The following is a 12,781-nucleotide window of genomic DNA, read 5'->3' as shown; positions in this document are numbered from 1 at the left end:
GTACCCTACTCGTTTGACATTGGTATCGCTATAGGTTATACAGAATATAAATTCATTGGTGCATAGAGCTGTCGCTGTATCTTAACCAAAATGTGAGGAAACCAATACAAGGGGTGCTCTAGAGGGGCACATTACAAGGTAGAAGTACAAATCTTTAATTTTAACTTACCTTTTTCCTTTCTGAGATTACTTAATATTATTAATTTGATAGTGGTGGCTCCAGCAAAACATTGACCCTACACGAGGTTGGCCCCGCGCATGCGCAGTCCACACCGACCAAAGACCGCAACATCATCAAGATGAAGCGAGAACACAAAGCTGCTCGAACCCTAGGAATCATCATGGGGACATTTATACTCTGCTGGTTACCTTTCTTCTCCTGGTAAGTAATAAACAACATATGATCTGATACATTACAGTACAACACGAAACTATTTCGACGTTTAAATTAGCTGGTTAACTCAATACTAACTGTTTTGGTTAATTAAAACACCATCTGGGTTAATTAGTTATACTTGTATAATTTTAACCATTTTATCTAATGTTATTTAAATGGCAATATTTTTATAATCAGAAATATACTTTTATACTGTTACAAAGTATACTATTGTTCTATTGTCCTACTTTTCAGTTCGCATACTCAGTACGATACCAGTCTATATCCATTTACAGGCAGTAAATTAGGACAATTTCACCTATTTATTTCACCAGAATTAATCGAAATATCAAAATAAGTTATGAGTTATACAGTTATGAGAACTCTCAACTAAATAACTAAAAGTTTAGTGAAAATATAATTTTAAAAGTAGACAGCATTTTATAATTTGGCTGTTATCTTATATAGCGGTAGCCATAGTATAAGATATAAATAGTACAGACTAGTTTAGAAGTAAACTTTAAATTCTTCAACACAACTACAATCCAACAGCAAATTCTCTGACATTATTTTTGCTCTAGATGTTGGATTCATCAATTTCAGTATGATTAGTTTACTCGTTCCCCAAATTAGTAAATAACATACAAGTAAGAGGACTAAGTTGTAAAACCCATGTAACGAAAATATTTTTTTTTGTCCGAGAATATAAATTAAGAAATTAGAAACCTCAACTAAGATAAGCTAGAACTCCTTTTGTTAGAATACCCTCACTTCCGTCATGTACCCACCCAGGGTCTTCTGGGTCGGCTACTTCAATACCACCCTCAATCTTCTCCCAACCTACTAAGCATTATTTGTCACCAGTGTGGTATTTGGCGTTCATATCTCGATTTGGTTATCTGTATTTGGTCAATGGTAATCCGGGTTGATTACTTTAAAACCACCTTCAATCTCATCTACATCTACTAAATATTCTTGTAATGTTTCAGGTACGTCACCGGCATTGCGGTATTATACGGGAAATATATCTAAGCTAGAGATGATTACGGTATCCTGGGTCGCCTATTTCTAAACTTCTCTTATTCTTATTTGCACCTACTATAAATTCTTGCAATGTCTCAGGTCCGCCCACAGTGTTTTATGTACCTTGCAGTATCCTAACTTAGGGATGATCTGAATCTTATCCACGCATACTAAATGTCCTTACAATTATTCAGGTACACTGCCATTGCGGTATTTGGCGTGCAGTATCCCGACGTAGTGATGATCACGGTCTTCTGGGTCGGATACTTCAACACCATTCGCAATCTTATATACACATACTAAACATTCATGCTATGTCTCAGGTACGTCACCAGTGTGGTATTTGGCGTGCAGTATCCCGACGTAGTGATGATCACGGTCTTCTGGGTCGGATACTTCAATTCCACTCTGAATCCTCTCATCTACGCCTACTTCAACCGCGACTTCAGAGAGGCCTTCAAGAATACTTTGCAGTGCGCTTTCTGCAGTCTGTGCCGGCGGCCACCCTCGGACCTGGACGCTCTCGACCTCCGTCGTCCCAGCCTCCGGTACGACGACAGGACCCGGTCTATCTACTCGGAGACCTACCTAAAGCACATCGACCGGCGGAGATCCAGCGAACTCGGCTCTAGTCTGTGATACGAACAGACCGTATAGAGAGACTCTCATTAGTTGAGTAATGTAGTGGCTAGTAATCGCTTCCCAGTTCTGCGTGGCATTATACGATCACGTGGTTCTCAAGAAAATATACTGTTGACAATTGTAAGTATTGTTCAGTATTATAGCGTACGAGAAGGCGTTATCGGACATTCTTACTAGAGTAACAAAATTAACAAATAATATTACCATTTTATAAATACTTTAGGCCCTGACGATAAGTTCAATTATTTAAAACTATTACTGTTAAATTCTTATTCAGATATTCTGTTTATAATAATAAGATACTACTTAAGATACTACTTTAAACTAATAAGACAGTATTATTAACTATAAAGTCCACGTGCGAACTTGTTAGAATAACTGTCTTCCATCTGTTCGTTATACTAGGCAATAAAAAGTGTAACAAACAAAACTTTGTGTAACATCAAGTTTTCTAAATTACTTAGTTATGTATCAAATTAACTTTTGTTTTATTTTTGAATACCATTCTAACGTGAAAACATATAATTGGGCCAAATATAGTTTAATATACTAATGCTTGGCCGAAATTTAGAGGGAAAAGCTGCTTACTTAAAAATCTGTCGATACATTATCTCTTTTTGTCCTTTTAATCGTCGATTAATTACTTCGGTCCTGAAGCAAGTTCCCCTGTGATGTCTAGTCAGTACTGGTATTTTTATTAACTTACACCGATTTTGGGCGATTTTTCTTAATAGACGAACAAACCTAAGTAGTAAAATTTATTTGTAAATATTGTAAAACTTATAGTTATATTTTCCCAAAAGAAAGCAATAAGTATTTTTTATAGTTAAGATCATTATCTTTAACTATTTATTGTACATAGTTTTTCGCTCCTCATGGTGAATTACGCTGTTAAACTGATGCAACTCACGGGTCTATAGTTTTTATATACTATAAATAATATATTGTATATAACTAATGTAGGTTTGTGATATTTAAACTATATTTTATACTCATCTGCATTTAAGTAACCGTTATAAAAAGATCATGCAAATTTATGCAGTGCAGTCCATATTTTATTGGTATGATCAGTGTTATGTGATGGCATTTGCAATGAAACGTGTGGCTCATTCAGTGTATAAATATCACTGATACAACTCAGCATTACATTACGTAAAATGTGTTTGTAAAGATTGTGTTTATTACAATGTTGTCTTGCATGAAATTTTTAATATCAAATTTATTCGTTGTCACCGTGCGTAATAGTTGTATAAATTATAACTACAGTGTAATAAATAAATTATTAAAATTGTTAATAGGCACTGTAAGACCGGCTAAAGAATCTAAGGTTCCAGTCTCTTTGGCGCAACTTGTAATAATCGAAATGTTTCCTGAAAATATGTAAATGTATTGCTTATTTATTCAAAAAAACTCACACTCTGTTTGGTGCGACTTTTAACAATCTTAATGTTTCCTGAAAATATATAAATGTTATGCTTGTTTATTCCAAAACTTGCAACTTTGTTTTGAAGCATAATCATTAAAATGGTAACAACAGAACTGTTTTTCAAATACATTCTATTCGACGCAATTTATAGTTTAACAATATATATATATTGGCTGAAAATATCAAAGTGACGCTTGTGTATTTCAAAACATCTACATGGATTGAAGTTACTCCTTAACACTCGATGAGAAAAATTCCCCATTGAAATAGGTAATATGTAGTACAAATAGACTGAATTATAGTTGTTGGTCCAATCATAAACTTGTAACAAGAATTATTTTTTCAGTTGGTCGTCAAATAACATATTCTTCTTATAACACTATTTTTACGACAAAAGCTGTTACCTGCAATATTAATGTGACAAAGTTTTTTACAACCAAATTATAAATAATCAGTTACGAAATATCAAAATTTTGTCAAATTTATGTTTCTACAATAAAAATTTTAAATATTCTTGAATGAGTTATTATTCAAAAATTTTAATATAAAAATCGCGTCAAGACCCTAAATGACACTTTTATTTAGATTTGCTTATGATTTTTCTACATTTATCTGTATTCATTATGCAAGTATTTCATCCTGCTTAAACACTTAGTGACCTATTTATATCCTTGATTTGATATAATTTAACCATGACGCAATATGATGTTTCATTGTGTTAGTGCCACCACTACAGAATCCTACTCAATTCGAATAGTGTATATAACCAAAGCTCTGTAACATACTAATATCGATCCGTATGTGACGTGCATGTCTGTAGTAGCTGTAAGATTTAGTCATATAGCCGGTGTACTGTGATTTACGGAAATATGGACGTTATCCTCACACAATTCGATGTTGTTATTCAATGTCAGTGATTGGTCTGTCTGAAACTATGGTCCAACCTAGCAGTACCTCTTCGGTCGGTGTGTACAATGGTTCCACTTCGTTCAAACCTTTTTATTAATCCTACTTTCTGGGAATTTAAAATAAATATAGTTTGTACATGAACAAATAAATAATATCTTTAATCCTGCAATTACAGGAAGGGTACTAATTATTATCGATTCAGATATTGTTAACTTTGATTAATTAATAGGAACATACAATAAAAACTATTAAGGCCTTTGAAGTGTAAAACATTAGCTTTAAATACGGCTTGTTTGGGGTCTTTCAAATATTGGAAGATAATGTATTTTAAAGTTTTATTATAAAAATGCTAAGCAATGATTAGAATAAAATCGTTTACGTCACATTTTGAGACCTTATTTGTGTATAACACAATATTTTCAGTTGTATAAACACATTTTGTCTTTTATCTCAAGTTACATACTCTGTTTTCCTCAGGCGAAATAATAAAACCACACTTTTATTATATAATTATTTACTTCTTATGTTTTGAGTCATTTAAATCTGAGTTAAAGTTTTACAAAAATGTGTATTATTGTTCCTATAGTAAAATTCATTTAGCTTGTTCTAAAACATTACCAGTTACATAGTCTTATGTATATATATATATATATATATATATATATATATATATATTATACATAATATTTCATAGTAATTTGATATTTGCACATTGATAGATAATATTTAAATTTTACAAATTATCATAACCGACTTAAAATACAAAAAACACATTAAATTGTTAATTTATCTGTGACAGAAAATAAAAAGCCAAAAACTGCAATATAACCATGATTAGGTCAAATGTTTTACACAAAAATAGACATTCAATTTAAATTATTTGCATGAATCATACACAATTAATAACAGTGCAAATAATTTACCAAATTTTTACGAGATCGTTTTTATCGTATTACCGTACGATTAATTTAAATTTTAAATGCTGTTCACGTATCTTTTCAGTTATCATAATCATTAAAGTATTACAGACAATTATAAACTTTTGTTAGGTATTCCTATTAAATATAGAACAGTGCTGCAAAATATTTAATAAATTTCATGCAGCAATATAAAAGTTGGCAATAATTCATTTCTTATTTTTTCAGTACATACATGAAATACATTTATTATGTACAAAACGTAGTTCTTAAAACTCTATTAATCTTGCCTGTAATCTTGAGTATTTTGTAATTGGGACACACCGACATAAAATACCAGCTCGACAATCGCCCCTAAACACAAATTATATTAGACCGAGCTCTAGCAGTTATATTCTAGCTACTAACGTAAGTTAATGTTGAAAATGGCATCAATATTTTACAAAAAAATGTAATGATGCCTAACTGACGGATGTCAGTATATTTTATTTTGTATTTTGGGCAGTACTATACTCTTAGTCATTCTACAAATAGATATATAATAATAAAATGTCTTTTTACCAATGGTATTATGTTAATATACATATGAGAATAATATGTATCACAAGAATAAAATATTGGTGCCTTTTTCCTTTATTGTGCACGGCTTACATTAATAAAAGCCTGCATTTTAATCAACGAATATCATAGTTTTAGTATTTTTGTTCCTTTCTAATATTATCGAGCGATAAACGGGGAAAAGCACAAATTATTGTACATAGTCGTTTTGTAGCGTGTTGTTTTGTGTGTAGCAGACTTACGCTATATTAGGTGTCTACAATCGTCGTACGTTGCAGTTAGAAGACTTGAATGTGGTGAGTGTAGATCTAACAAAAGTTGATATTATTTTTACTAATGCCAGAGTCTTGTATTTGTATATATCGCGCGAGTTGGAGTTACCTGCAGGATATAGACACAATATAGAGTGATACAAATGTATAAAACAGAGAATAAACACTATAACTATCTTGTAGCCTTCTCATTTAACGCCTTCTCATTCTTTTTGTTTAGATGTTAACATTGTTTATTATACGTCAACTGTTTTTGGATGAACTCTTGAGATCAAGTAATGTGCTGCTTAGAGTACACTAAACTATACCTAAAGGAACGTAGTCACAGAGCAATGCCGCATAGGGCTCAAGGGTTGCTCTCTAAATAGTGTTATTCTTGGTCTGTTCTCTTTTTTGGTTTTTTATTGTAACTGAAAATTTGCTGAAGGTTAAAATATGTAGGTGTGAGTTGTATCTGGCTTATTGACTTTGTGACCACAATAGTACTGAAGATAGTAAAATGACGTATTACAGAAATATATATAGTAAATATAAATGACTAAATATACTTTAATTAATAACTAGTATTGTTATCGAAACATAATATACACTTGCAGCTCCTGGGAAAATTTGTTTATTATTTACATTTACACAGTTGATAATATATTCAAGTTGTTATTTTTTCTTTTGGTTAAAGGTCATCGAAAGAGTAAATCAAATGTATACTAATTAGGTTTGCAGTTAAAAACTATTTATTACGGAGTCGGTGAATATTAATACGAAAAATTTAAACCTCGCTTACATGATTATAGCCAAAGCATTAAAATATTTTACTTCTCAATTAAAACTAATTAAATAAATGCATAAAACACCCTCAAAACTTATTCCTGTCTTATAATTGTAAGCACAGTTAGGGAAATAGGGTTTTTGAAGAAATAAAAATCCATTCAGTAAGTTAATACGTGTTAGAATTATCAAGGAATCTTCTAGGTCCATTAAAATAGATTTAACGCTGAAGTTATAAAATACCAATATTCCCGTTTCAAGTTTTATTTAATTACATATAATCGTTAAATCATCATGCATTAAAACATAACTGTAAACATGTCGCTAGTATCTTACAGCTTTGCCTGGTCTTAGAGTCAAGCAGGAGCTTACATGGAAGTCTCACAACTAAATATTCCACGGAAATCAACTCATCTTAGCCTAGATTCTCTGTCTTATTTACCAAATTCTTACAAAAAATTCCATATATTATACTATTTTATTGTTGTACAAAAGGAACATGAGTACATCTTTCATTAACACAAATTACTTATAGAAAATAACTTTTGTGTACTTTACGTTTTCTTCCTCTAAAAACTGCACTAAAACATAAGTAAAGTATTGTGGAAATTAATTCGGAAACATAAATGGCCAATTAATTGAATGGCCAATAGGCGTATTATATCTCAGTGCCACCGTTTGCTGTAGCAACAAACAGAAAGCTCCAAATTTATTCGTGATTTGTAAGAAAGCAATCTTAAAACCCGTTCATGACATATTATTTGTGCCATCAGATCCTCTAACAGTTATGGCACATCCAAATAAGCACTGCTCAAGATATCAGATTCTAAACAGTGTTAGAAAAATGCAGATTCCGTTTTACGGTGTTTATAAGCGCTAGTCATCTCACACATGACCACTTGCAGCCTTTACTCTACTTAGTGATGATCTTTGTATTTGGAAAACTGAGGTGGTAAAACCATAAAGGAACCGGCTTTTTATATTTTGAAAAGAAAACCTAACATAAATAAATGTATTTAAGTTCATAACTAAAAAGAAGCAAAGGGTTGTGCCATAATATAACTGAGCTGTGGGTTGGCAATACGTTGCACAATGAGCAAAATATCAAGGTATTATTCTGTCATAACGGATTTTATTATTCATAACAATAACGTACATATATGTTACTCAGATTAGTCATAGCGTGTTTTCCCCCATAAAATTGCAGTGTTTTCATTTATCGTAAATATGTTTTATTCCAACAGTTTTGTCGTCATACTGCGTTTAACATTAATAGCTGTAGGTGATTACAGCTATAAACCTCATGCAGTAGTTCTCCTGCATTGATTTTTAATATTATAGAAGCAACACTGACCAACTTCAGTTAGAATATCGTGTTATTTTAATGTAATAATAAACATCATAGGCAGTTGTGAAATCTGGATTAATTAAACAGTTAATAATATGTTCCTTCAATTAAAACTTTATCGGCAGGAAACACTATTTAAAATTGTATTTTTATCATTTTATACTGCAAAAATGAATGATTTTTCTTTCAACCTTCGAAGCGACTGTCAATGGACATTCCATTGGTTATATCGATACTCAACTGGTAATTAATGGATCATATTTCGTTATTGTTTTTATTATACGTGTATGTGAAAAGGTGAATAACCATACGACACATATACCATTCTTTATGGATGGATTGGTGAATTACTTGATACATTTTTTTCTCTATTTCAACCCTGACTATATTGATATACAGAAAAACGCAGAAAGAAGTATAATAGTAAGAAAATTACAATAAATTATTTTCTCAACAAAATGTTATAACACGTGTTTAATAGCGCTTTCCAAAAACACACTAAACAAAATACCATGCGTAACAGCATATTGTATCGTTTTAAATTTTATTTAAATTCACCCACATATAATTTAACACAACTATTGTAAAAGGGCCCTCATCTCAAGACTTCGTCGTTCAGAACATCAGAAATACAACATTACACTCAAACTAAACCACGATATACTATTGATCAAATACTATTATAAATCTTTTTGCAACTTTGTATCTAAGGTTTAGTACCAGTAGAACTCTGTACTACGTATTTATACAATGTGTTTGATGAATATGTGGAATGTCTATGTGGAACCAATAATTTTTCGAGTACTATTTGGAGTTTAAATAATTGAATTAAAGTCTTGGAAGTAAAAAATTCCTTTGTAACCACACTGGGAGTATTAATCTTCAGGGTGACGTATGTATTTAGGTCAGAACCCATAATAAATGAAATAATTTTGAAAACTATATTACAAACTGTAAACTAACGATTACACATATGTTATGAATACAATAGAGTGAATAGACTAAAGAACAAAATTCCTAATAAGAATATTCGATCTTCAAAATTGATGTTCAAACATTCCACTGTTCAATTTGGAGTTCGTAAAAAAAAGAAGAATCTTTAATTTCTGCGGCACTCAGTTACAGTTTCTACAAAATACTGGTTGCCTTCTAGTTCCAGGTTCAAAAAAATTATATTTTTTGAAATGTAATCGAAATTCAAGAATCTACGATCTTTATTTCCGTGATACTCTTCAAAGAATTCTTGTGATTTGCGAAAAGTAAAAAATGTACAGTAAATAAGGCACCTCTGAGAATAGCTGAGTTGAATTTTCATCACTATTTAATTACACGAAGATGAGTGTGGTAGCTTCTTTTCCGGAAAAAGCGTGCACAAAATTTATATTAAATAATATACCATAATAATATTTTAAACAAAGTACACAAACACATTTTCATTTTACAATAATATAAATAATGCATTGGTAAAACAAATAAATTAATTAATTAACATACATATATACATATCCACTTGCAAATATTCATATATATATAAAATAATTCACTTCGGGTGGATAAACGCAGAATTGCTCTATTTCAACAATTATTAGACTTCTTGATATAAAGTTCCTTTAATATTTCGGCTTTGCCGTTTTCAAAAAGGTATAATAAAAATAACAACACAGCAAACAAAATTTACAAAAGTAAATAAATAAAAATGTACATAAAAAATATATATTATATATGTAACTTTTTATTTTCAGGTTTATCTTAAAACTTGACTAGCAATATATTTTTTAAATATTTGTTAGTTTTATAAAATTATGTGTAATATTTACTTACCGTAACAATAAATTACTTATAATAATTAACTTCACTGCTATATGTATATGATATACCAGTATAAAATAAAATTAATCATGAAAGATTTGAAAGATAACTAGATAACTATGTGTCTTAACCGAAGCTGAGTGTAGTTATAAAGGATTCTGCTGATAAGTATATTACTTAGTGAGGCCTTAGTAATCTATGTATAGTAATTATTTGTACATACATATTTAAATAGGCTAAATTATTAGAAACTCTGTATTAACAATTTTAAAGAGCTAGCAGTTAATTTTGCATTGAAACGTACCCAATGATGTCGAGGAGGACACAAAAAGGTGATGTGTTATAGAGCTGAGGAACTGTGAATGTATAAAAACACTTTTATCTTAAAATAAATTATGGTTACTAGGTTTAAGATATTTGAAAGTCGCATTGCCCAATGTTTGTCCAAATTTTAGGAAAAATATTCGTAGAGCTCCATAAATAATAAAAATATCCAAGCAGAAGTATCTCAAGATGAACATGAAAAGGAAAAAAAAGAGTCACGCCTATTATTTCTGGTAATAATTTCGATGATATTGTTTTGAGTTATTATAGTAGAACGAATAATGATAATAAGTCTGTCTGTAATATGAAATAGCAAACTGCAATTTATATTAAACAGCAAAATAATTAACAGTTTTAATAACGAAACTGTGCATAAACAGTGCAAAAAATAAGTTTCTCCGCGAAGCGATTAAATAACGTTCCATTATTTTTAAACAGCTTTTATTTTCTCAATTAAAAAGGTAAGCTGAATATAGTTGTACGATGGTTGGTTCATAAATGTGACGTATTTTATGTCATAAGTCCTTGAGGTTCCAGCAGTCTAAACTGCAGTTAGATTTTATTCCGATTAACATTAGAAGATCTATCTGTACCTAGGGGTGCAAATTTCTTATCTTGGAGCTTGAATATTCCTATCTATATGTACATATTTATGTATTACACCTATATGAAATATTTATAAATGCCTATATATAAGGTAATAGTGTACATAGTCAATGCAGTTTAGGCCTAACTGTTGGGCTAAATACTAAAACTTTGTCACTTTCGAGGAAAATTCGAGCGTAAAACGTATGCTAGTTCTTAGTTTAAAAAGAGTTAACAGAATATCTTTAAGCACACAAGGAATATAAAAATAATTATTAACTTACAACATGGACAGAACAACAATTTATTTTATGAGATGAAAAATTATACCAGGCGTCAATAAACTACTTTCCTTCGATAATGACCAATTACGTCAGGATAGAACGGCACTAATGTAAATTGTTCAGTCTTTTAACTTTGATCAAAGTCATTATGGTCCAAGAAAAAATTACCGTAACAAACAATTTTCTTTTCTTTGAACCTACTATCATACCCTTTGAAAATATCAGTGTAAAGATCATTGACGCTGTTTTCGTTTGCACTAAGTAAGGAACAAGGTCTAGCACTAACTATTCATACAATTGTTTCATGTTATGAGCTAGTGACGTCATATTATACTATTTTTCTTTTCTATAAAGAAATATAACAATCAGACATAAGTTGTCCTGTGTCTTGAGTCGGAGACCGCTTCAGATACAAGGATGCTGTAGGCGACAATGTGTCTTTGGGTATATTCAATAGTTTCCTGATTCGACTGGAGGCTTACTCTACTGTCTGTTCTACTTATACGCATAATAACATATCTATTTAGCATAATTTATTTATTTAAATTAAAGAATCAGCTTGACAGAAATAAATACAAAAGAAATAACAAATTATTCTAACTCAATTCCTTAAAACCATTTCTTTTGGAGCGCTATAAACATCCAAATAGGCTTCCACAATATAAATGGTTTAATTTTACACATCACCGAGTTTTTAAAGAATAAACAGCATGTATGCCACACCTCACTGTTCTCACATGTCTCACAAACTAGTTACTCTTTAGCCGTTAGACAATGCATCCCCATGAGGATAATAATTATGTTAATATCAATTGTTAACATAATTTATTTATTGATTAGGTGAATAAATTATTCTTATATCATAAGTGGAAAATTTAATGACATTTGAACATGAGTGCATACATATTATACGATGAAAGAAATGATATCGCTAATGCAGAAGTTATTTTAAAGATTCGATAAGATTTTAAACGACACTTTCTTATCAACTCAAATAAATGCTTAGCATGTTTTTATATGATAAAAAAGGTAATATTTCTCCGATCACATTTAGAAGTATTTCTCAGAAAGCTGAAGTAGAGCATAAGAAGCCCAATACTCGCGTTGAATCTCCTACTTTTAGCTGCACAGATATATGTTCATTTTTTATTAAATGATGAACCAGGTATGCAGTAATCACTGATAACTATGTGGTAACGGTAATTTATTAAAAGTTCTACATATATAGCGAGCCATCCAGCCAATATTTGTTTTTTTTTTTTTTTTTTTTTTTTTTTTTACTGACGCCTTCCATTATACTGTGTTAAACATCTACATTGTTGTGTATATTGCACAACACAAACAATATGAAGGCGCTCTTGGACTGGTTCGTAACAGCGATTAAAACACTCGTATTATTTATTGTTTAAAAATAAAAAATATTATTATGTAAAGATTGTGAACACTTACAGTTTTCATAAAAATATTTTACATTTAAGAAATTTAATTTTTTATTCAGGCTTTGCTCTCTTTTAGTCTGCAATTATTCAGGAAGGCCACCGTG

At 30.6% G+C, this 12,781-nt stretch overlaps 1 protein-coding gene across 2 annotated transcripts in view; it reads left to right on the top strand.

The window, feature by feature from the left end:
* Window positions 1-6,300, top strand: part of LOC124359817 (octopamine receptor beta-2R-like) — a 352,308-nt gene extending 346,008 nt beyond the window's left edge. For both annotated transcript variants that reach the window (XM_046812873.1, XM_046812872.1), the window contains 2 exons: window positions 212-382; window positions 1,723-6,300. In XM_046812873.1, the coding sequence (XP_046668829.1) occupies window positions 212-382; window positions 1,723-2,038 (487 nt within the window). In that variant the 3' untranslated portion in view covers window positions 2,039-6,300. The remainder of the gene's footprint in view (window positions 1-211; window positions 383-1,722) is intronic.
* The last annotated feature ends 6,481 nt before the right edge of the window (window positions 6,301-12,781 follow it).

The sequence above is a fragment of the Homalodisca vitripennis genome, chromosome 4 (assembly GCF_021130785.1).
Source record: "Homalodisca vitripennis isolate AUS2020 chromosome 4, UT_GWSS_2.1, whole genome shotgun sequence".
NCBI lineage: Eukaryota > Metazoa > Arthropoda > Insecta > Hemiptera > Cicadellidae > Homalodisca > Homalodisca vitripennis.
The sequence above is the reverse complement of the archived record's forward strand: the minus strand, read 5'-3'. Positions and strand labels throughout refer to the sequence as shown.